This window comes from Dipodomys spectabilis, unplaced genomic scaffold (genome assembly GCF_019054845.1).
Source record: "Dipodomys spectabilis isolate Male_0828 unplaced genomic scaffold, ASM1905484v1 ptg000089l, whole genome shotgun sequence".
Taxonomy (NCBI): domain Eukaryota; kingdom Metazoa; phylum Chordata; class Mammalia; order Rodentia; family Heteromyidae; genus Dipodomys; species Dipodomys spectabilis.
In genome coordinates, this window is record NW_024870766.1 from 17298195 (window position 1) to 17324449 (window position 26255).

General features: G+C 44.1%; 1 protein-coding gene across 4 annotated transcripts in view; it reads right to left on the reverse strand.

The window, feature by feature from the left end:
- Window positions 1-26255, reverse strand: part of Atxn7l1 (ataxin 7 like 1) — a 249318-nt gene that overhangs the window by 12232 nt on the left and 210831 nt on the right. For all 4 annotated transcript variants that reach the window (XM_042684655.1, XM_042684653.1, XM_042684657.1 and 1 more), the window contains exons 5-9: window positions 23081-23382; window positions 19720-19802; window positions 18585-18835; window positions 4639-4831; window positions 387-508 (exon numbers count right to left, since the gene is read on the reverse strand). In XM_042684655.1, the coding sequence (XP_042540589.1) occupies window positions 387-508; window positions 4639-4831; window positions 18585-18835; window positions 19720-19802; window positions 23081-23382 (951 nt within the window). The remainder of the gene's footprint in view (window positions 1-386; window positions 509-4638; window positions 4832-18584; window positions 18836-19719; window positions 19803-23080; window positions 23383-26255) is intronic.

Here is a 26255-nt window from a genome sequence, read left to right on the forward strand (position 1 = left end):
AATTGGTCTGTAACCATCATGAAATTTTTAGTATTGCTACTGTAGCATTAACATTACAAACAGAAGCACATTCCTAATATCCTTAGAGGCTCTCAGAGTAATATAAAGGCCCTATAACAATGCTAAATAAGATTTCATCTCGTATCCTTTTCACTATGTTTAGATTAATCAACACAAAAGTGATCTTTAAAGGAGACAAAGCATATAGCATATTATAGGTGTTTTTAAAAATCTCAAGGCAAACCATTAAGAAGAGTTGACATTTAAGAATTAATCACGAATCCTGATTTCAGACTCATTTTGGTCTGACATTTATTCTGAAAGTTAGGGTTCAGGTAATTATGGGGCAGCTCTGATCTTGTATTGCACAGAAACTGCTCACTTACTTCCACATCTGTGAATTCAAGTGTTTTTCTACCATGGAGTTTAGGGCGAATCGAAAACGATCCCATCTTCTATCAAACACATAGTACCCTCGTCCCATGAGGCGACTCCCGAATGAGCAAAACTGTGAGGAAAAAACACATTTTAATTTTGATTACAGGTTAATAAGCTAATATAAACCATACAGAGAAAAATAACATTTGCATAAAAGCACACAGGGGTACCATTTTATACTCAAAATAAAGATGCAACTAAGTACGGAAGCCAAAAAAATCTTTCTGTGACGCTGTAGTTTGAGCTCTGGATTCTCTGCAGAACCTCACATTATAATCTAGCAATTGCTGCATTAAGTTTCCTGTGGTGCCGAGGGCCACACTCTCTACTCTTGGGGTTGAGCCATCCTTTTAGATTAAAAGCAAACAAGCACTAACAACCAGCAGCCAGTGTGGCTTTGCATCTCTTTGTCACATCATCCATTTTTCTTTCTTCCTTCTCAGCAATAGAAATGGCAGATTCTGGTGATCTGGGCCACACCTTCCTAGCCAGTGTCACAGAGTCATTGCACTTATCATTTACCTTGGCAGGCTTCCCTGGGACCCATTATGCTTCTGGACTCTCACACATACCTTTCCCCCATCAGCAGTCCTGTTCCTCCTGTCAGGGGCTTAATCGTGACGCTCATTGCCAATGGTTTCACACGACTGATCTTCCCATGTTAGACTCCTATGGTACTTCTATTGTGCACCTATTACATTTTACCTTGGAATCAGTGTGTGTTTTATGTATGCATGCCTGCATATCCAGTGACTATATATAAAGAGTGGGCACCCTGTTCTCTTCCTTCTCAGTATGAGGATCATAGAGATTGGGAACAAAGAGTAGATTGGTGTGGTTGACTGAGGAAGGAAGATTGCAAATTCAAGGCCAGCCTGAACTACATAGCAAGACCCTGTAACAAAAGGAGAGGAAAAAACAAGACAATGGATTGGAGAGAGAAGGTCCCATAAAGATGTTTAAAGCAAACTGTTGCATCTAAAACATACAGCTAGCTGGGTGCTGGTAATACCTGTAATCCTAGCTACTCAGGAGTCTGAGATCTAAGCATTGTGGTTCAAAGCCAGCCCGGACAGAAAAGTCTGTAAAGTCTGTAAGACTCTTTAGCTTTATCTCTAGTAAACTATTCAGAAAAAGCTGGCACTGTGGCTCAAGTGGTAGAGTACTAGCCTTGAGTACAAAGAGGCTCAGGGGACAGCACCCCGGCCATGAGTTCAAGCCCCAGGACCAACAAAAATAAAATAATATATATATATATATATATATATATAATATATAATATATATATAGCTGAAATATATAGGCATTCAGATGTTTAATAAACAGCATTTGATTTGAAGGTCAATGCACAGAAATACAAGTAGCCGCCTCTGAGAAGATAACATTTGGCTATTCTAGAGCTCAGGCAAGTCTGCAAATGACTCTATAACTCACATGCAGCTTTTTCCCATCCTCGGGGCCTGCAGCAGCAACCTGGCTTCCATCCCAGACCCAGTGCTGGATTGGCACCCATTCCACAAAGTCATCCTGGAGCCAGCCTTTGAACAGTTCTCAGGAAGAAATGTAAGGCTTTTCCTTTGTTCTATTTCTGCTTGTGTTTTGGGGACTTTGCATTAAAATCTTGCCACCCATCAAAGCTGGTACTATGGATGAAAAACAATTTTCTGCACCTTCCTATTAAGTTCAAGCAGGAATACATAAAAGGGTTTCTGGTTCTCAGCTACAAGTGGAGCTGTTCCAGGTTTAGACATAATTTCTTCCTTTATCCCAATTGCTAAGGATACATTGGGTGAGTGCTCATTACAATAACATGATTTAAAGGCCATGAGAGAGAAGATAACACAGAGACAAATCCATGGCTGTTCCATTTAATGAACATCACATTAAGGGCCCATGAATGTGTTGTGTCCAGGGCTTAGCTAACCCACTGTTGCAGCCTGTCCTTTGAACAAATGTCTTGATGCCCTCTAGAGTCTGGTGTTCTGGCAGAGCCTTGTATCTCTCTCAGACTTCAGGAATGGATAGCACCTTTTGGTTTTGGTTATCTATGTATCTAATGCCACATAGATGGAAGGCTAGATGGCCAGGGAGGCTCCTGTTTCTGGAGATGTGTGGTGTGCCCTCAGCAGAACTGCCGAGCGTCCAGGTGGGCACAGTAGCTACTGCTGCCGCCGTCTACCTCACCCACTGCAGCCAATCTCAGTAGTCACACTAGCTCAGACTTTCCCTGGCCAGCAGACCACATCACTGTTCTGATAGGTGAGGTAGAACAGTAACAGTGAGAATGTGTCTCCTTCTGGAACCTTGGGAAGAGTCATAGCTGGTTTCACCCTGTGTCTTCTGCAACCCCTTTTTTTGGTGTGTGGGGGGTCAGTTGTGGGGCTTGAACTCTGGCCCTGGGCGCTGTTTCTGAGCTCTTCAGCTCAAGGCAAGCACTCTACCACTTGAGCCGCAGCTTCACTTCTGGTTTTCTGGTTGTTTACTGGAGATAAGAGTCTCATGGACTTTCCTTCCCAGGCTTGCTTTGAACTGTGATTCTCAGATCTCAGCCTCCTGAGTAGCTAGGATTACAGGCATGAGCCACTGGTGCTTGGCTTCTGCAATCCTTTTCTTCCCTGCCATCCTTCAGGGTGTGTGTGTGTGTGTGTGTGTGTGTGTGTGCGCGCGCGCGCGTGTGTGTGTGTGTGTGTGTGTGTGTGTGTGTGTGTTGTGACTTTCTTCTGGTAGATACAGGAAAAGCCTCTCTCTCTCTCTCTCTCTCTCCTCTCTCTCTCCTCCCCCCCCCCCCCCCCAGCCCTGGTATTCTGATACTAGTGTTTGAACTCAGGGACTCGCCCTTGCTAAGGCTGTGTGATACTGCTGTGCTATGTCTCCAGTCCCATGAAGGTTTCATAAGATTTTTAAAAAGAGAAAAAAATATTAAGAGATCACAGCATCTTGGGAGACTCCTTTTTCATCCTGTGTGGAACCTCACTGTGAGGATATGACACTGGAGTTGTAGCAGATGTACGACACATGAAGGGCAAAGGTGGCCACAGAAGTTGTCATGCAGTACCATGACATTGTGAACAGATCAACACAAACTTGGAAGGCCCTCGGTCTTGTTAGGTGAAATAATTAAATGTCTTTCATGTGTAGTAGTTGGGTTTTCTACTAGTTGCAGGCAAAGACACTTGAGATCATCCCTGACTATTTTTGTATTTGCTAAAAGGTACTCTCTAGCTGTAGGTAAGTCATAGGCAACCAATAACCTGAGAAATAGAAGTAGATTCAAACTTCAGTCATCACAGTGATGTGGGAAGAGAGCCTTGCTCTATCTTGATGCAGGACTGACATCACTCACCCAGTCCCTGAGATCTATATATGGTCATTTATAATAATAATATTATTATATATATTTTTTTGGTTGGTTGTGGGGCTTGAACTCTGGGCCTGAGTGCTGTTCTTGAACTCTTCAGCTCAACGTGAGCCCTGTACCACTTCAGCCACAGTGCCATTTGGGTCTATGTTCCAGCTCACTGCATTCAGCTCTGTGATGGTCACAACCAGGCACCACCCGTCTCAAGGGCTCATAGGTAAATGCAAACCAGCTTCTAGCTGGTGCCTCAATTTCCCCACTTTGATTTCAAACAATTTGAATTGCTAAAGTGGACTCATTCAAGCAAATCGAATGAAAGTGCCCTTTTTGTTAATAGCAGACATGTAGGTATGTAATGTGTGCTCTCTCTCTTTCTCAGTTCTGGTGCCATATGGCCATAATTACTAATAACAGTAAGACTTAGAACCATCAGGGAAGCACATCAACATGTAAGGAGGGCTGGTACCTTCCTTACATGCTGTCAGGGCAGTTTCACCAGCAGGTGCACTCAGCTAATTTTGGACACCAGGAGCTCCATTTTTAGATGGGCACAGCCAGAAGGTCAGCTCCTGAGTGCACTTATATAAACAGTGTCTCAAGCATTTTCACTTCCAGGTGGATCACAAATGCTCAGGTATTTAAAAGATCCAAACCAACTGGGAATCCTTTCCTTCACTCAAGTGATGTTCAAGTGCGTTTCTAATAGTCATTGTTTGACCTTTGGATAAACCCTTTAGTTCAGTTCTGCACTGCACCCTCTCCTTAGGAATGCAGGCCTCTGCGACAATTGCCAGGGTGCCTTTGAGGTACAGAGGACCATGCAGAAGGGAGACGAGGCCTACCGCAAGAGGTCTGGGGTGGTGTGTAGAGAACTGACAGTCTAATTTCTCAGATTCCTCGGCTCCATCCATCTCTCCTTCATCACTGGACAGTCGGCTGGCAAGGTCACCTCCTACTGGGGGTAGAGGAGGCTCTGGAGTGTAGCTGCTGAGATTTGAAGATGCATTGCTGCTTATGCTATTTGCAGATGATGGTCTAAAAGCAAGGGGAAAGAATAAACAGAATCAACTTTTCAGAGGAAACATGACCCATCCAGTGTCATGATGCCCAGATTAGCCTTAGTATTGTGTCAGGGAAGGCAGGTCGATGATAATGTTGTAAAAGAAGGCAGAAAGCTTAAGTGATAGCTTTGTTAGAGGAGTTAGGTTCTCCTCTGCTTGTTGTCTCTGAGGTGAAACTATTCGGTCATTTGTGTGTAAGTAATTTGTACTTGTCATAATTTGCTTCTCTTTGACAGTGAAATCTGACAGGCTGACCTTCCAACCAGGTGAACAAGAGCAGACCACTCAACAACAAAATATCAGTCATGAAGAAACAGTCTTGTAAATACTGTCTTCGCTATTTTTGGTGGAGTAGCAGTGGTGGTACTGGAGTTAGAACTCAGAACTTTGACTTAGTCAATAGCCTGTTTTGCTTTAGTTATTCTTCAAATAGAATCTTGCTATTTTGCCCAAACCATGATCCTCTAACTTCACTTTGTGAATAGCTGGTGACAGGTGTGAACCACATCTGAAATTTTCTTTTTGTGCCAGTACCGGCCTGGGTGCTCTCTCTTACCTGTTTTTGCTCAAGGCTAGTACTCCATTCCTTAAGGCACAGCTCTACTTCTGGCTTTTTAGTGGTTAATTGTAGAGAAAAGTCTATCATAAGCCAGGCACTGGTGGCTCAAGCCTGTAATCCTAGCTATTCAGGAGGATGAGATCTGAGGATCACAGTTCAAAGCCTGCCCAGACAGGAGAGTCTATGAGACTCGTATCTCCAATTAACCACCAGAAAACCAGAAGTGGCGCTGTGGCTCAAGTGGTAGAGGGCTCTCTTGGAGCTGAAGAGCTTAGGGACAGCACCCAGGACCAGACTTCAAGCTATATGACCACCACCACCACCACCAAAAAAAAAAAAAGTCTATCATTGACCTGGGCTGGCTGGGAACCACAATCTTCAGATCTCAATCTCCTGAGTAACCAGGAATATAGGTGTAAGCTACTGGCTCTAGGTTCTGGGTTTTTTTGTTTTTTGTTTTCTTCCAGATATGGTCACACTAACTTTTGTCTGGACTGGTCTTGAAGCAATGCTCCCATCTCTACATCTTGTTGTAGATGGGATAACAGTCATGAACCCCCGATGCCCAGTCCCTCTTTCTTAGTTATTAAACTATGATTTTATGAAACTTATCCCACTGGCATGAAGCAAGGTTCTGTCTCAGTAATGGGGCCACTAGTCCTGTACCCTAGTTATACTTGTTTCGAAATATAGAGCTGTATGTAGCTTAATAGTATCTTCTGGGAATAAGTGTTTCAATTTATGTATGTATGTATTTATTTTTGTTTATTTATCTTTATTTATTTTTGTTGTGAGGATTGAACTCCGGCCTGGATGCCATCTCTGAGCTTTTTTGCTGAATGCTAGTGCTCTAGCACTTTGAGACACAGCTCCACTTCCTATTTTCTGGTGGTTAGTTGGAGATAAGTGTCTCAAGGACTTGCTTCAAACCATGATCCTCAAGTCTCAGCCTTCAGAGTAGCTAGAATACAGGCACGAGCCACCAGTACAGAGGGGTTACAATATCAAGAGCAAGGTAATGAGTACATTTCTTATCAAGCATTGTTGCCTCTTCCTTTGTTTCCTCTTCCAATCTCTTCCTCCCCCCCCCCCCCCTTTCATTTTAATTTTTGACAAGCCATAAATTTACTGCCTGGCATGGCTGGCTTATCGTTGGGTGACAGAGAGATTTTTTTTTTCTCAATGAAGGAATGCAGGAATTCTATGAGACAGTCTAGCAAATGTTCTTTCAGTTATGTTTTCAGTGAAAACAAAACAAGGTAAACCCATCTATGTTAGCAGAAAAGTCAGAGAAGGGAAAGTTGTTCTTTGTAGTTTTTACTACTTTGTCATTTTCATCCAGTGGCTGACCAGGGCGAGTGGTAAAGACATGAGAAAAGAAGTTTTAGGGGAATAGAAATCAAGAATTTTTTAAAAGGCAAATTGTTTTTCTGCTTTGAAAGCTACCCCTTCAAATCACAGGAAACAGTGCTTTTGATTTGTCAAGTTTCCTTCTTGTTTTTATCCTGGATTCTTTGTTGTCTTGAAATCTTTTCAGGTATCAGACAGCTGAAGGCAAACCTGATTCCAAAAGCAGAGTAGTCACTATTTTTAAAAACAAAGCCACAAAGGTGGGAACCCCCAAAATGCCCACCAACAGCCGAACAGATAAGCAAAGTGTGACGTAAATAAACCTGCCCAAAGGACAATAGTGTCTGATTCCACTTATATGAGATAAAAGAATAATTATCAGCCAGGTGATGGTGGCTCACACTTGTAATCCTAGCTACTCAGGAGGCTGATATCTGAGGATCACAGTTTGAATCCAGCCTGGGCAGGAAAGTGACACTCTTCTCTCCAATTAATCATTAAAAAGCCTGAAGTGGCGTGGCACTGTGGCTCAAGTTGTAGAGAGCCAGCTTTGAGCAAAAGGAGCTTAGGGACAACTCCCAGGCCCAGAGTTCAAACCCCAAGATCAGCAAAAACAAACAAACAAACAAACGGTAATTATCAGCTAGAAGAGGGAGGAATGGGCTGGGCACTGGTGGCTCCACTTGTAATCCTAGCTTCTCAATAGGTTGAGGTCTGAAGGATCACAGTTTGAAGCCAGGCCAGGTTGAAAAACCTAAGAGGCTTCATCTCTCAAATAAACAGCAAAAAGCTGGGCTAGAGGCATGGCTCAAATGGTAGTGCCAGATAAGCAAGCAAGCTGAATGAGTACAAGGCTGAATGAGTGCAATGATGAGTACAGTTCAAACCCCAGAATGACACATATAACAAGTTTGGCTTAGATGGTTGAACACTAGTCATGAGCAGGAGAGAGAGGAATGCAGAGTTAGTGTTTAATGGGTACAGAGTTTCAACTGGAGTGGTAAACTCCCACACTATTGTACTATGGTGTATAATGAGCAGAACAAAGGTAAACAAAGCTACAGGTAGCTTTTAGCTTTGTCATTATAAAAATTTGGTTAGGAGAACAATTTACTATTGACGTTGACATTCCCGTTCCTATTTTTTAAAAAAAGGATTCAGATTGGGGGTCTAGATGAAATGGTAGAGCACTTGGTTTCAGGCCCTGGTTTCAACCTCCAAGCCCACCAAAAATATAGTAAATAAGAATTAAAACAAGGATGCATTTGGCCTGCATAGGCCTATGGTCCAAAGCAGACGTCTGGCCCTTCATCCCTGCTCTTTTGTGTCAGAAGGAAGCTACACTATTACCTATTTCTAGCTGGAAACCAAAATAGTAAAACCATTCTGATGATGCTGAAACAGAAAGAAAACAGCATCCAGAAATCCTATCTTGCCACTCAAGATCAGGTACTACTGGCATTTTGGTTTTTGTCCTTTCAGATTTTTTTTTTTTTGTGGGGGTGCTGGGGATTTTTTTTTTTGGGGTTTGAACTCAGGGCCTGGGCACTCTCCTGAGCTTTTTTGCTCAAGACTAGTGCTCTACCACTTGAGCCACAGCTCCATTTCCGACTTTTTTTTTTGGAGGGGATTGGGGGTACTTAATTGGAAATAAGAGTCTTACAAACATTTTTACCTGGGCTAGCTCTGAGCCAAAATCCTTAGATCTCAACCTTCTGAGTATGTACATACTATTTTTTTACGCTTAGTGATATTGTAGAAGTCTTCTAAAGTATTATCAGTTTTTATAGTTTCCAATAATCCCTATCTGTCACATTTTACTTAAATCCTCTCATGAAGAGTGTTTGTTTCCAAATGTTTTAATAAGCTCCCATTGAACCCCTCACCGTCACAGCAGGACCTCCAGGTCCTGCAGGATGAAAGTGAGCTGGACTTTGTTAAATGCAATAATAGCATCATGGTTATACAGGAAGTTATCTTTACTCTTTTTTTTTTTTTTCTGGATGTAGGACTGGAACTCTGGGCCTGGGTGCTGCCCCACAGCTCTTCAACTCAAGGCTAGCACTCTACAACTTGAGCCACAGTGGTTTTCTGAGTAGTTTATTGGAGAGAAGAGTTTCACAGACTCCTGTCCAGGCTGGCTTTGAACTACAATCCTCACATCTTAGTCTCCTGAATAGCTAGGATTATAGGCATGAGCCACCAGCGCCACCCTGGCTCTTAACTTTTTTTTTTTTTTTTGGTTGGTCATGGGGCTTGAACTCCGGGCTTGGGCGCTATCCTTGTGCTCCTCAGTTCAAGGCGAGCACTCTATCCCTTGAGCCATAGCACCACTTCAGGTTTTCTAGTGGTTTATTGGAGAAAAGAGTTTGACAGGCTTTCCTGCCTGGGCTGGTTTTGAACTTCGATCTCTGCCTCCTGAGTAGCTAGGATTACAGATGTGAGCCATCAGTGCCCAGCTTGGCTCTTTACTTTTTAAAGATGCTTTTAGAAGCTGTTACAGGTAAAATGCCATGATATCTGCAATTCAAAATACATTATCAAAATATGTAGATGAGGCCATTATAATTGCAAAGTATCCTTATAGCAACTGTTAAAATTAGGTATGTGGGTGTTCATGATACTATTATCTCCACTTTTTGGGAAATTTTCATAACAAAAACTAAAACACAAAAATGGTTCATACAGGTATACATAAAAAAGTTGCTAAAGAACTTCCTGGTTTTTTTTTTTTTTTGGTATTTTTATTTTTTTCAGCTTTAATGGTTATGTATGCTTTATATAAATGAAACCACATATATTTAAGGCATATAGTGTGATGGTTTCATATATATGTATATATATGAACTATAATCAAGTTAACATATTGATCACGTTTAGTAGTTACTTTTTTTAATGGAAAATTCTTAAGATCACTTTCTTAGCCCTTATCAAATATAAAACAGAGTATTACTAACTATAGCCACCATGCTATATATTACATTCCTAGAACTTTTTCATCTTATGACTTGAAGTTGCCCCGCACCTCTTCAGACTTGAGCACTCTACCCTGTTTCTATGAGTTGATGTGTTACAGATTCATATGGCATGTGTTTGTGAGATCATATAGCATGTGTCTGTCTCTGTCTGATGTACATTACTTAGAGCAATGTCTTTAAGGTTCATCCACGTTGTTGAAAACAGCAGTATTTCCTTCTTTTTATGGCTGAATAATATTCCATTGTGTTATATACATGTCTTTAAAGGACTGGGAATGTGGTAGAGTGCTTGCCTAGCATACATGAAGCCCTGTGTTTGCTTCCTCAGTACCATGTAAACAGAAAAAGTTGGAAATGGTGCTGTGGCTCAAGAGGTAGAGTGCTAGCCTTGATCACAGATTGGTTCAGGGACAGCACCCAGGCCCTGCATTCAAGCCCCAGGACTGACAAAAAAAACAAAAACAAAAACAAAAAAATTCCTTAAAGATTCATCCATCAATAGACACTTAGGCTGTTTCTATATCTTGGTTTTAGTAGCCATGGGCATGCTAAGAACTCCCATTCAACAGGGCAGAGGAATCATAAACATTTATCTCTCTCCCAAAGTCCTACTAAAATGAAGTAAATGGATTTGAAAAAAGTCTTTAGCCGGGCACCAGTGGCTCACCCCTGTAATCCTACCTACTCAGGAAGCTGAGATCTGAGGATCATAGTTCAAAACCATCCAAAGCAGGAAAGTCTGTGAGACTCTTCAATTAATCACCAGAAAATCAGAAGTGGCACTGTGGCTCAAAGTGGTAGAGCACTAGCCTTGAGCTGAAGAGCTCCGGGACAGCACCCAGGCCCAGAGTTCAAGCCCCACCCCACCCCCCAAAAAAGTCTTTAGAGCAGAAGAACAAAAAGATCAGTGGAAGCCAAGGACCAGAGGCTTACACTTATGATGCTAGCGTCTCAGGGGCCAGAGAGCTGAGGATTGCCATTTGAATCCAACTCTAGGAGGGAAAGCCCATGAAACTCTCACCTCCAATTAACCACCAAATAATCAAATAATCTGGAAGTGGCACTGTGGCTCAAGTGGAAGAGTGTCAGCCTTGAGTGAAAAAGCACAAGGACAGAGTCTAGGACCTGAGTCCAAGCCATAAAATCAACACACACACACACACACACACACACACACACACAAAAGATCAGCAGAGACACAGTACTGGTTATAGTGACGATTTCTTTCCAACAACCACTTAACCCTAGGGAAAACAAGTCTCTTCAATCTTGCTTGCTAATTTGGTTTAGAAAAGGGCGTACGCTGGGGCTGGGAAGGTGGCTCAGTGATAGAGCGCTTGTCTTGCATGCATGAGGCCCTGGGTTCGATTCCTCAGCACCCCATAAGCAAAAAGAAAAAAGCCAGAAGTGGTGCTGTGGCTCAAATGGTAGAGCGCTAGCCTTGAGCTGAAGAGCTGAGGGACAGTGCCCAGGCCCAGAGTTCAGACCCTACGACTGGACCAAAAAAAGAAAAAAAAGAAAAGAAAAGAAAAGGACGTATGCTGAGACCAAAGGAGTATATTCTTAGGAGAGGAACACAAAGGCACAATGCCTATGCACATCTGATCATATAAAGTAATATTTAGAAAATGAACTCCAGGAAAAGGAAAAAAAGGAGGGGCATACAGAATAAAAGGGCATCCAGTTTTGGGGTACAGAACTTCTGACAATTTTTTTCATATTTTTTTAGGGTGCCTAGTTCTGGAGCTTGAACTCAGAGCCTAGACACTGTCCATGAACTTTTTTGCTCAAAGCTAGCTCTCTACCACTTGAACCACAGCTCCACTTCTGGCTGTTTTAGGGCTTAATTAGAGATAAGTTTTCCTGCTCGGTCTGGCTTCACACCATTACGCTTGGATCTCAGCTTCCTGAGTAGTTAGAATTATAAGCTTGAGCTACCTGCATTGGGCTGATTTTCAAAAGTGACACAGAAGCTCTGATAGAAGCGATGACTAGTTGGGAAGGATATGCATGTGTAGGTGTAGTCATATTCGTTAGGCACTGCTATAGGCTGCTGCCATATGGCTTGGTCTATCTAGTCACTTGAATTGTGAGTCAAACAAACTCTTAAAAAATCATAAACAGCATTAGTTTATTTTGCTTGTGGTTGTGGAAGTCTATCGATAAGGTGCCAGCATCTGACCAGGGCCTTGTACTGTGGTGACACAAGATGGTAGAAGAAGAATGAGCAGACAAGAGATATAGAAAAGATAGGAGCCAAACTTTCTCTTTTATCAAAACCTCTTTTCTTTATTACCCAGCTTAAGGTATTTTGTTGTACCAATATGAAATGGACTAAGACCATGTGATATTCGAGGGCCCTAAGGCTGGGGAAAGAGGCCTGCGAGGCAGACATATAAAAGTTTAATCCCCAGTATTGCAAAAAGGAAAAAGAAAAAAATTAAGAAACAAAACAAAAAACCTAGCACCAAGGTTTTCATTTACTTCAGGGCTTTCCCTTAGAATACCACTACAATTTATGCAAAGCTACTATTTGTTAATTGAGTACATATTATATCCTTCACTAAATTTTAATTATATGGGCAGTCTGAAGTCAGAGAAGATCAGAACCATGGTTTAGTTTATCTAGGTTAGTAAGCACAGAGAGGGGAGTTCTACTCCAAATTCCTTTCCAACCCTTGTTATCTAACAAACTTTTCTCTCTCTCTCTCTCTCTCTCTCTTTTTTTTTTTTGCCAGTTGTGGGCCTGAACTCTGGGACTGAGCACTGTCTCTTAGCTCTTCAGCTCAAGGCTAGCACTCTACCACTTGAGCCACAGCGCCACTTCCGGCTTTTTTCTTTTTGCTTGAGGAATCGAACCCAGGGCTTCATGCATGCAAGGCAAGCGCTCTACCACAGAGCCACTTCCCAGCCCCACTTTTCTAACTAACTTTCCTTTTACTAGTTTCTGAGAAGAGGTTTCATTCAAGAATATGGGAGATAAAATATTCTCAAAGTCATCAAGGTAAATTTACAGTCAGGCACTAATGGCTTACATCTATAATCCTAGCTACTCAGGAGGCTGAGATCTGAGGATCGCAGTTCAAAGCCAGCCATGGCAAGAACATCCATGAGACTCTTATCTCCAATAAACCACTAGAAAACCGGAAGTGGCGCTGTGGCTCAAGCGGTAGAAGGCTTACCTTGAGCTGAAGAGTATAGGGGCAGCGCCCAGGCCCAGAGTTCAAGCCCTATGACCGACACAAAACAACAAAACAAACCAAAAACCTCACATTCTATCATTTTATATTAAGTCAGAATAATTCCTTTCACATGTGATAGTCTTCTTTTTTTCACCAATTATACTTCGTATGTATGAAGTATCTATTATATAAATCATTAATATGAGTATGTGTTTTTAAGTTTTGTGGGATTACAACTCTGATCATTTTTTTCTCAAGCTGATTACATAGGATCTCACTCTAATCTAAAATAAGCCTTTCTTACTATTAACTTCAGACAAGAGTTCATTCTTGAATCTTCTGGTGCCTTTATCAACTTGAAGTGTTTTAAAAAATAATACCGTTAAGCCAGGAGTGGTGACCACAATGTCATTGCAATAGTCACCATGTTGAAGCATAATACTTGAGTTTGAGGCCAGTCTGGGCTATATACAGTTAAACCTTGACTTTTTTTTGTGTGTGTGAGCATGCTGGTTCTGAGGTACTCAGGGTCTGGGTACTGTCCCTTAGCTTTTTTTCACCCGCGTGTTCTAGCACTTGGGCCAGAGCTCTATTTCTAGCTTTTTTTTTTTTTGGTGGTTAATTGGAAATCAGTTTCATGGGTTTCCTGTTAAACTGTGATCCTTGGATCTCAGCCTCCTAAGTAGCTATAATTACAGGCGTGAGCCACTCAAGCACTGGGCTTGCAACCTTGTCTTAAAAAGACAAATATCTACTTATAAAGACAATATGTTGGAAATGATCTGTATAACTTGGGGAGAAGGATTGGAGGGAGAGAAAGAGGGAGAAAAATGAGGGAAGAGGTAACAAGTTAGACAAGAAATGTACTCACTACCTTACTTATTCAACTGTAACCCCTCTGCACATCACCTGGACAATAAAATAATCAAAAAAAGAAAAATTTCTGTGACTAACATTTGTAATTTGCTTTTGCTTCCCACTTCTTTTCCAAAGACATTCTTTTGCCAATGAACCTTACTTGCCCATTCTCCTGCTTCCCTAAGAGAATAGAAATACCTGGTGTTCCCTATACATGAACATTCTCCTAAAAATTACACAATCAAGGAGCAGGGCTAATTTATTTATTTATTTATATTTTGCTGATCCTGAGTTTTGAACTGTAGGCCTAGGTGCTGTCCTTGAGCTTTTGTGTTCCAGACTAGTGCTCTACCACTTAGAGCCACAACTCCACTTCTGGCCTTTTGTTGTTAATTGGAGATAAGTCTCACAGCCCAGCTCAGGTGGTTCACATCTGTAATCTGAGCTGATATTCAGGAGGCTGAGATTTGAGGATCACTGTTCAAAGTCAGCAGGGCAGGAAAGACCATGAAACTCATCTCCAATAAACCACCAGAAAACCAGAAGTGGTGCTATGGCTCAAGTGGTAGAGCTCTCCTTGAGCTAAAGAGCTGAGGGACAGTGATCAGGCCCAGAGTTCAAGTCCCATGACCGACCAAAAAAAAAAAAAAAGAGTCTCACAGACTTTCTGCCTAGGCTAGCTTCAAACCATGATCCTCAGGTCTCAGCTTTCTGATAGCTAGGGTTATAGGCATGAGCCACCAGTACCTGGCATGAGCAGAGCTATGTAGATCCTGAAGACTCCACTGTCGACTTATTTCTTTGTTAAGTCAGGTACCACTGTGGGATGACAGTAGTCCCTCATCAGCCAAAAATGGTGAAGAAATGTTTTCAGACCCAGCTCCTTAAGAGTACTTAGGGACTCCTAAGTGATTCTTCATGAATTAGAGACCATGGCTCTGCATGCATGTGTGAAGAAAGAGGAGATAACTGTGAAAGGATCCTTCACATCCATCCCAGGGGACCATGCGGAGGCAGGCAGGCACAGGAGAAAGATTATTACAAGGTTTATCGGAGCAGCCATGTTTCCCCGGGAGAGGAGCACTCGGCAGCCTCCACTATCTAGGTAGCAGCAGCTGGGTCTGGGGGGGGCGGGGTAGGATGTGAGGTAGATGGGAGTTCAGGTGGGTCTGGGCGGAGAGAGGGAGGGGCCAGGTGTATGGCAGGAACTGCAGGGCAGGGATGAGCTCAGGTCTGAGTGCAGCTGAGGAACAAAGGTGGGCATAATGCTTACAAACTGGCTTCAGTGGCAGCACCATGGAGGGCTGCACTGGAATGAAAATACTTGATAGCTACAAAGAATTTGAAAGTCACTAAACATAGTCTGCCCCAGGTGCGTGGTTTCATTTTCTTTTCTTTTTTGTTGGTTGGGGGCTTGAACTCAGGGCCTGGGCATGGTCCCTGAGCTCTTTGCTCATGACTAGTGCTCTACCACTTTGAGCCATAGCTCCACTTCCAGTTTTCTGGTGGTTAATTGGAGATAAGAGTCACATAGACTTTCCTGCTTGGGCTGGCTTTGAAGCAGAATCTATAGTTCTCAGCATTTTGGGTAGCTAGGTTGACAGGTGTGAGCCACCAGAGCAAAACTCATGGTTACATTTTCTATAGTTTTAGTTATCCAGGGTCAAACACGGTCCAAAAATATTAAACAGAAAAATGTTGAGGGCTGGAAAGGTGGCTCAGTGGTAGAGCGCTTGCCTTGCATGCCTGAGGCCCTGGGTTCGATTCCTCAGCACCACATAAGCAAAAAGAAAAAAGCCGGAAGTGGCGCTGGGGCTCAAGTGGTAGAGCGCTAGCCTTCAGCTGAAGAGCTGAGGGACAGCGCCCAGGCCCAGAGTTCAGGTCCCACGACCGGACCCCCCCTACCCCCCAAAAAAGAAAAATGTTGAAATGAACAATTGGCAAGTTTTAAAATCACATTTCTGAGTAGTATGAGAAAATCTTACGTGGTTCTGCTCTGTTCTGCCCGGCATATACAGCATCCCACTGTCTGGTGTATTCACATGCTATATGCTACCCTACATTAGTTAGCTGGCAGCCCTGTTCATTATTGACTGTCATAGTACTGCAGTGTTTTTGTTTAAATAACCTTTAATTTTATTTAATCAAGGCTCCAAAGTACAATAGTAGTAGTGCTGGCCAATTTTATTATAGCAGGTTGTTATAATTGTTCTATTTTATCACTTTCTTTTCCTTTTTTTTTTTTTTCCGGTCGTGGGCCTTGAACTCTGGGCCTGGGCGCTGTCTCTCAGCAATTCAGCTCAAGGCTAGGGCTCTACCACTTGAGCTACAATGCCACTTCCGGCTTTCTGGTGGTTTATTGGAGATAAGAGTTTCACAGACTTTCCTGCCCGGGCTGGCTTTGAACTGCGATCCTCAGATCTCAGCCTCCTGAGTAGCTAGGATTACAGGCGTGAGCCACCAGCGCCCGGCTCACTTTCTTTTCCTATTAGTTACTGTGCCTATTTTATAAATTAACTTTGATTACAGCAATGTGTGAATAGGAAAAAAAAAATCCACAAAAATACAGGATTTGATACTAACTGCAATTGTAAACACCCATGAAGTCTAAATAAATAATGGGGGACTATTTATTCAGAATTCAAGCTCTTCCTAGATATCTGGAACAGAATTGTCTCTAAGTCTAAAACAAGGGTAATAGTCTTAAACAATAACCAGCTTTGTAGTGAACAATCTTGCAGGACTATCTGTGGTGGTTCATGCTTATAATCCCAGCTACTCAGGGAATATAGAGGTTGTGATTCTAAGCCAGCCTGGATAAAAATTAGTAAGACCTTCTCTCAGAAATGAGCCAAGTGTGGTAGTTCACATCACAGCTACTCAGGAGGGAGGGGTACGAAGATCAGTTTGAGGCTGACCCAGGCAAACAAGTGAGACCTTATCTGAAAAATAAACTAAAAGTGATAAAAGACTGGAGTGTGGCTCAGTGACAGATGACAAGTACATTACAGTGGCTACAATGATGGAAACGCATAGGGGCCAGTTCTGCTTGACTGCATATTCTTAAATGCCTGGAGCTGAGCTTGGTTATAATGGTTGAATAATTCTGCTGTCAGATATTCAAATGTGTACCAAAAGTGCCAGGAATATGAGGGTGAGGATCTGGTGAAAAAGGGACAGTTGCCATCAAATATTTATTTTTGCTTTAAAAATCAACTACCTGGGGCTGAGAAGGTGGCTTAGTGGTAGAGCGCTTGCCTTGCATGCATGAAACCCTGGGTTCGATTCCTCAGCACCACATAAGCAGAAAAAGCCAGAAGTGGTGCTGTGGCTTAAGTGGTAGAGTGCTAGCCTTGAGCTGAAGAGCTGAGGGACAGTGCCCAGGCCCAGAGTTCAGGCCCATGACTGACAAAAAAAAAAAAAAAAAAAAATCAACTCCCTGCTCTCCTTTTCTAGCAATGTTCTCCGAAAGCCTACTTACTTATTGGACAATATGCAGGTACATTGCATGCATAAAACATCAGATAACACAACTATCTGTACTTTTCATTGAATATTGTTAATTTTCCTTTTTATATAAAGTGTTGATATTTGAGCCTTAGCTCATTTTCTAAACTCTATAGGTTTAAATTCAGGGTCTAGTTTCATCTTTTTGTTTCTCTCTACCCTTCCTTGAGAATATCTAACCTGGTACCTGGCTTATAGAGTAAGTACTCAATGGCTTTGTGTGTGTGCGTGCCAATCCTGGGTGCTGTCCTGAGCTTTTTTCACTCAAGGCTAGCATTCTACTACTGGAGCCATAGCTCCACTTCCAGCTTTTTTGTTGTTGTTGTTTTTGGTGATTAATTGAAGTTAAGACTTTCCTGCCTGGGCTGGCTTCAAACTGATCTTCAGATTGCAGCTTCTTGAGTAGCTAGGATTACAGATACGAGCTAAAGGCACCTGGCTCAATGGATATTTTTGAATAAATATAATTCTCTGTCTCATTACCAAGAGTCTACTGCTCACCAAAACAGATATACACACTTTAAATGTGCTTTTAAACCAAACAAGTTTCAATTCTGATGTGTGTCTTTTCCTTTCTGCTTACTAGAAGCAAAAAAAAAAAAAAAGGCCCAAACAGGTGGCGCAGAAGGGCAGCCTGCTTGGCATGGAGAGAAATACAGGAACAAACAACCTCAACTCTGCCAACTTCCCCCTTGGTCTTGATCATCAGAGAGGTGGGGAAAATAAATCATAGATCCTGTGGCAATTGGGCTCATGTGGTTCAGGTTGCTAAGGAATGTTGATTCTTGATCTACCTAAGGCTTCCCATCCTACTCCAGGAATGGTCAACTAATATAAAATCCCAAGCAGCCAGGAACTTACCCCATAGCTGAGGTATCACCCTTCCAGGTTCTTATTTCTAGCTTGCTTTTTTTTTTTTTTTTGGTGGGGAGGGGAGGGGGGGCGAGGGGACAGGGCATGTACTGGAACAAGGCAGTACTAGCACTCTATCACTTGAGCCGCACCCACAGCTCATGTTCCTCTGTAAAAACATACACTGTCTGATAAAGTTCTGCTACAGATACTGATGCTGCATGTGACAATGATGACAGACAGCAGTACAATCTGCTGAACACAATATGGTTAAGGCTTTTTATGCACACAGTCTTATTTAAACTTCAAAAGCACCTAATGAGATCATACCATCATGATTTCACTTAATGCATAATCCAACCATACTCAGCACACTTCACCATCAAGGTAAAGTCCCCTGACCAAGGATTCAGGGCTTCTATTTGCCATTGCAGGACTTACCTGGGGAGCACAGAGTTAGGTGGCCTGGATTTCGCAGGGGATGTGACTTTCGGTTCTGGCCCGGAGCTCCCTGAAGATCCGGGCAGAGAATCCTGAACTTGCCCAGTTTGGTTTGGAAGTATTTCCCTTGTGGAAGTCAGGAGATGCTCTTTAACTTCTTTCTCCCGGGACTTGGCTTTGTGTTCTGCCAGGAGGAGGTCGAATTGCTTTTTCCGGCCTGGGACTGCCCTCCGATGGCTTAGTGAGTGTGTCTAAGGAGAAGAGAGATGAGAAGCACAGCCTCTTTGATCAGCACATAAACTTGCTTCCCCAGGCCCTTGCATTTCAGAAATAGCAACCATGGCAATTTAGAGGTGCTTGACAAGTCAACTTCAAAACAACAGCTCTTGTTCTGCGGCTGGGGAGAGGCAGAGATCCCTCGGATGCAACCATGCTCTACACTCCTGGTGTTAACAAGCCAATGCTTCCTCCAAACAAATGGCATGAGATGACGAATCTCCACGCAGAACCCATGAAAACCTCTTTGATGAAAAGCAACCGTGAGGGAATGCTAGAGTTAATCCAAGGGCAGGTGGGAGTCTCCAGTCGGCCCAGACAAACAGAGCCACTAGGCAGGGAGGGCCTTAGCTTTCATCCTGATGCCAAGAAGCACTACCAGTTCAGGAGGAAATATGGGGCTTTGGGATGCCCAGTGGCAGTCAGCCACCTTGGGTCCTCTGTCCCCTGGCCACCTCGTGTGCCTGGATCAAGGGTGCAGCATCTCATCCTTCTCTCTAGGGCTGCCTTTCAGGGCGCTGCTGCCACCGCCGCTGCTGCTCCTGCATACATTAAACCGTAGCAGGCTTTAGAACCGCCTGTGAGTGCCTATAAATACAATTTACTGTCTGGCCTCCCAAGTAACTGGGGAAGCCTAGTGTTCTCTCTCTCTCTCTCTCTCTCTCTCTCTTCCTTAAAAAGCCAGCCAGCTAGAGGCAGGCACTGCTACTGTGGATGAGAAGAAAGCATTTCCCTTACAAAGAACAGCTGGAGGTCATGTCGAGGTTCCACACCCTGCCGTGTGCAGAAAGTGGCATGCAAACATTTCGACAAAGGCCCCAGCGAGAGCAGGAAGTATTTTTTATGGAAAGAGAAATACCTTGCAGGTGAGGGATCTTGTGCAAGGTTTCTTTGTCTCGGGATCCAATACTCCACAGTGTTTATTTGGGTCAAATTCTCTCTCTGGTTTAAGAAACAAATAAAAAATATAAGAAAAAAGGATACTAAATAGGATTTGGCATTAAGACTACATTTAAAAAAATGCACATATGACATATGCACCAACAAGTGAGATATTGTCAGGCAATCTGTTTTTTTTGGTTTTTGTTTTTTCTGTTTTTCTTTTCTTCTTCTTTTTTAAACCGGCTGCTAATATTCTTCAAGAACTGCTCAGGGAGAGATGGCACTCTCCTTTGAACCCGGCCTTCCTCAGTCCAATAAGGGAATAGGGTGGGAAGCGTCACCACAGGCAAAAGAGCCAGACTTCTCTTTATTATACTTTATTATACTTAAAATGGTCCTACAGGTTCTTGGCACTTCAAGCATGGCAGATGCATGTCAGGGACAGCCACCTGAGACCCAGGAACCCCTGCTCCCCAGACTGCTCCCATAGGTCCTAGCCCCGCCCCCACCCTGGCCTTCCTGCTACTTTAGCCATTTAAGTGGGAGATTGTTCCTTGACATGTCAGCCTGACCTGCCCCTCGTGCTCTGCAAAGCCTTCAGTGTGGGCTTTCCACACAGCCTTGTGAACCAACTAAATCATTTCCCTGATTCAGAACATTCTGCAGAGCCATAGATAAGGGCCGGGAAAAGTCTGAGTTCCTTTGTGTGGCGGAACCTGAAGTGCCTAGAGAGCAAGCCCTGGTAAATCTCTCAGCTTGCTCTGCCCTGATGTCATGGCCCTGAAGCCCCATAGCACAAGGCACCCTGGCCTCTAGGGATGAAGGCTGGGAAGGTCTGGCTTTCTCTGTATCTTGCCTGCTTTCTGGTTGGACTACTTTCTTGTTGATGGCTTGTATGGAGGTTACATCTAAGGATCCTCCATTGCTTCTGGGATAACATCCCTGGAAAACATGGGGACCCGAGTCCTGCAGAGCAGGAATGTACAGCTCTGGGTGTATGGGTGAGATGGCTGCTGCGGGTAGGGGTTCTTCAGCAAGTTGGGCATCCCTAGGGCTACAAACTCTGTTTCCCTAAGCTGAAAACTGCCTGCATTGGTGGCATAGAGTTGGACATAATGAATGAATGTTTCACAGGAGTTTCAGGATCTCTGCACTGGTGGTTATGTTGATGCAAGCAAGCCATTCTTATACTCACAGCTATCAAAATGCAACCCCCCCCCCTTTTTTTTTGGTCGGTCATGGGGCTTGAACTCCAGCTCTTTTGCTCAAGGCGAGTGCTCTACTGCTTGAGCCACAGCGCCACTTCCGGTTTTCTAGTGGTTTATTGGAGATAAGAGTATCAGGGACTTTCCTGCCCAGGCTGGCTTTAGAACCGTGATCCTCAGATCTCAGCCTCCTGAGTAGCTAGGATTACAGGCGTGAGCCACCGGCACCTGGCTCCTTCTTCTTTTTTTTTTTTTTTTTAACACTTCATTTTTCAGGGAAGAAAACTGCTAGTCCTAAGGCTGCTCTTTTCTTGGAACTCTTTTCTCAGCAGGCAGTAGGTGCCAGGGTGGCAGGCCCCAGGCTGTCTGCTGTGGTGGCCTTCTCCTGGTATACAAACCCACTCCAGCACCTCATGTTGGTCTAGAACTGAGAGAGGTTTTGGCTGGGGTAGGCACTGCCTGCCAAGGGTGAGGCAAGGTAGAAACAAGCAAAAGCTCCAATGAAATAAAATAACCCACAAAATGCAAAATAACCACACACACACACACACACACACACACACACACTCCCTAAACAACTTCAGACTGGGACACCAACTGGAAGCCAAGGCCATGCCTCTCATGCAATGAGACCCGTGGCCGCTGGACTCAAGACACAGGCTTTTTTTTTTTTCCCCCAGGGATGTTACCACCCATTTCTGCACTAGCCATTTGGGAGGAGAGAAGTTGGGGACTCAGCCCATAGATTGAGACCCCCCACAATGCTTGTAGACAGCGACATGCACTATGTTCTCTGGTTTTGATGATTATTTTTATGTTTTTATGGTATTGAGATTTGAACTCAGGGCCCTGTGCTTGCTAGGCAGGCATTCATTCTACCAGTTGAGCCATATTCCCAGCTCTCCCTTTTTCTTGATAGTGCGTGAACAAGACATGGAAAGTTGTGCCAGGCACACAGTACTTGTTTTGCTTTAATGCTTTGGACCTAAGGCCTGAAGTACTTAAAAAGAAAAAGACACAAGTTTGGAGTTACAGATGTACGATAGAAAACTAGAAATGCAGGGGCTGGGAAGGTGGCTCAGTGGTAGAGCACTTGCCTTGCATGCTCAAGGCCCTGGGTTCGATTCCTCAGCACCACATAAGTAAAAAGCCAGAAGTGGCGCTGTGGCTCAAGTGGTAGAGCGCTAGCCTTGAGCTGAAGAGCTGAGGGACAGCGCCCAGGCCCAGAGTTCAGGCTCCACGACCGGACCCAAAAAAAAAAAAAAAAAAAAAAAGAAAAGAAAACTAGAAATGTAGATAAACATGAAATCCGAAATAAGAAATTACCCACACCTCTTAAGGTGCTTAAAATTCTTGCTCATACCAGAGATACCTTCTCTCTCAATGGGTGGCTTTCACTGTAGTTCATTTTTCCTGTCCACTGTTAGATAGCACCCATGGTGTGTGGAGAAGTTATGAAGTTTATACTTTTGGTTATTTGGAGAGAACAGAACTTCTGGATTTCATTCTTGGACAGATACAAAGCAAATATTATCCCCACTGGGCCTCGAGCAGGGCAACATCACCTCAACCAGCAGACACATGTCTGCTCAGACAACTTCCCAACCCCGCCCTATATCGTGCCAGCCCCAGTGGGAATTCCAGCCTGACTATGGGGAAGGTGTAGCTCCACCTACAGAATCAACCTACAGTGCTGTGACATGAAGGATGGAAGCCGTATCTCCTTGTACACTCCATCTATGGGGCTGGCCCAGCATGCTGTGTGACATGCTGGTAGACTACCCAACCTCAAAGCAGTGATGCTTTTACAGCAGCCAGGGGTCGTCCAGCCACTCAGCATCGTTGGTTGCACAGCCATCTGTGAACTCAGAGTTCGCAGACTTGCTCCTTGAGCCACTGGGGATAACTCCTGCTAAACACTTAACAAAGCCAGAGTCTTTATCTGCCCCAGGAATAAGAGAATCAGTTCTCCTTTGCATTTTTAGATGGGGGATCCTGTTTGCAAATATACTCCATGTCCCCTTGACAATGAAACAACGCTGCTTAATTATATGACCATATCATTCCTTGGTTACAGAAGGGACTGAGTTTTAGTTTTATCATGAACCAGACTCTAATGATACGGACACATACCTGAAAGTCTCCGGTAAGGCTTGTTGTTGTTTTTGGTGCCATTTTGGTGTTTCTTGTCTATGGTGGCGGACAGGATCCCTTTGCCATTTAAGATCTTCTCAGGTGAAGGTGGCACCGACTTAGACATCAGGATGGGCTTAATTAGAGGTGGGGCGGAGACAGCAGAAGAGGAAGAGGAGGAGGAGGAGGAGGAGGAGGAAGAAGTGACTGCAGTAGTGGTTGTAGAGTTCATTTTGACATTGGCACCATCTGCCTTCACTAGGTTAGGAATTTTCTCTAAACTGACTACGGGAACCGGAACACTGAAAAATAAAGGAACAAACACACACAATTGCCTTCTTTGATACATCTGGTCTACTGAGGAGCTACACCGCTTATCAGTATCAGAACACTTCCTTATCACTTATTTATACTCCTCCTATAGGCAAGCAGCATGGTTCCAGTTTTGATGGGAGGGAGATTTGTGCTGTGGAGAGGACCAATGGGGGGTATGAGGCTGGCACAAAGCCTGGGCATGGATCAGAGCTGACTGATTAGCTCCCGCACTGGATCGTCCACATGGATCCTGTAAGTTCCCCCACCCCCATCAAGCCCTGTATGTGGGTCATGTCTGACATAGCACCATGGGCAGAACAAGGACTTTGCTGTGAAGCCTAGGGAGAGATGCTGTCTGTGAGGGACAGACAGCAGGCCACTGTTGAATCAGGCCTCTGCCTCCCTGCTCTGTAGTCTCCCACTTCGGCACAATTGGGCCTGACACCTGCTTAGCTCTGAAGCACTGACAGGATCATGCCACACAGAGGCATGGCTTCAGGCCAGCATGCCACACTCCATGCTGTCGGAGAGCTTCTGGATCACTCTCCTATGCTGGGGATGGGCTCGAATGAAGTAAGCCGCCATGTACTATTATCCAATATTCCATTTTAGGAAGCTAGTTATGTAAATAGGCAATTCTCCAGGCTGGCAGGTGAGAGGATGAATTTTAAGAAGGCAAGAGCACAAAGGTGTGCATTTACTCTTCAGAATCTGTCACCTTCGCCCCATTTCCCTGCTATTTCTCCTGTCATGGAGGGGTACTTGATTTCTGTGGTTCTTTAATGCTGGACAACCTTATGTCTGGGGGGCTGTGAAGGACTCTGGCTCAAGGTCTTGTTAGATGAGATGAATAAGCTTTGCTTTGGTCTCTGAACCAGACTCCCTTTCCTCCTGGCAGGAGAGGTGAATGCTAACACTTTGACTCCCCAATCATTTTTGAGCTGAGAGTGGAGCTGACGTAGCTACTTGAATGCCAAATGATTGAGAATGTGGCTCTTACATGTGTGCAGACAATGCAGGGCACTGTCTACACACATTGTTTTGGCAGGGGAGAAATCCTTTCCACTCACATGGCTGGCTCCCCCTTTTCTAAGATATGTTCATGGATCATTTCTTTTCTTCCTTTCCCTCCCTTCCTCTCTCCTTTCCTCCCTTCCTTCTTTCCTTTTTGTCAATTGTGGGGCTTGAACTCAGGGCCTGGGCACTGTCCTAAGCTTTTTTGCTCCAGGCTAGTGCTCTACCACTTTGAGCCACAGTGCTACTTCTGGTTTTCTTTTCTTTTTTTTTTGGGGGGGGGGTCCGGTCGTGGGGTCTGAACTCTGGGCCTGGGCGCTGTCCCTCAGCTCTTCAGCTCAAGGCTAGTGCTCTACCACTTGAGCCACAGCGCCACTTCTGGCTTTTTTCTTTTTGCTTATGTGGTGCTGAGGAATTGAACCCAGGGCCTCAGGCATGCAAGGCAAGCGCTCTACCACTGAGCCACCTTCCCAGCCCCTACTTCTGGTTTTCTGATCATTAATTAGAGATGAGTCTCACAGCCTGTCTTGTCTGGGCTGGCTTTGAACCACAAACCCCTGAGTAGCTAAGATTACTGGTTCGTCCCTCCCCTCTTCCCTTCCTCTTTTCCTTCCTTCCTTCCTTCCTTCCTTCCTTCCTTCCTTCCTTCCTTCCTTCCTTCCTTCCTTCCATCCTTCCCTCCCTCCCTCCATCCCTCCCTCCCTCCATCTTTCCCTCCTCCGTCTCTTTCTTTCCAGGGGCTTGAACTAAAGGGCTGGGTGCTGTCTCTGAGCTTTTTTGCTCAAGGCTAGAGTTCTATCACTTCAGCCACAGCTCCATTTCTGGATTCTTTAGTAGTGAATTGGGGATTCGAGTCTTATACATTTTCCTGCCACAGCTGGTTTTGAACCTTGATCATTAGATCTCAGCCTCCTGAGTATGAGTATGAGGCACTGCACCTGGCAGATCATTTCTCTGATTAACTCAATCAAGCAATTATTTTTGTAGTCCCTGCCTCTGTTCTGACTCTGAAACAGGATCGCAGATATTAGGTACAGATCTTTGCCAGTGAAAAAGATGCAGTGGAACAGACTGTCGTTGGACAACACTGACTTCCCCCTAGATCATGTGTCTTCCTGGTCTGGAGGGGGGGGGGGGGGGACTTCGAGTTGTGGGAAGAGAAACTGGAATGGAGGATTTTAGTAATGGGTGATGCCATTGCCAGTATCTGCCCTTGACGGGTGTCTTAGTCAATGAGAGCAAGAGCTGGCCTGTTGCTGCTGTCTATTTAATGGTGATTCTCTAAGCACACACATGTCAGTGGCTAAAGAAATTCTTTTACCTGACTTACGTAACTGTAACTCCTCTGTTCATCACCTTTATAATAACAATAAAAAATAGTTTAAAAAAACCCTGAAAGCTGGGCGCTGGTGGCTCACGCCTGTAATCCTAGCTACTTAGGAGGCTGAGATCTGAGGATCGTGGTTCAAAGCCAGCCCGGGCAGGAGAGACCGTGAGACTCCTATCTCTAATAAACCACCAGAAAACCAGAAGTGGCGCTGTAGCTCAAGTGGTAGAGTGCTTGCCTTGAGCTGAAGAGCTGAGGGACAGCGCCCAGGCCCAGAGTTCAAGCCCCACGATCGACCAAAAGAAAAAAAAAAACCCTGCAAGTAAAAAAAAAAAATTGTTGGGCTGGGAATGTGACTTAGTGGTAGAGTACTTGCCTCGCAATCATGAAGCCTTGGGTTCCATTCCTCAGTACTACATAAGCAGAAAAAGCTGGAAGTGGGACTGTGGTTCAATTGGTAGATTGCTAGCCTTAAGCAAAAGAAGCTCAGGGACAGAGCCCAGACCCTGAGTTCAAGCC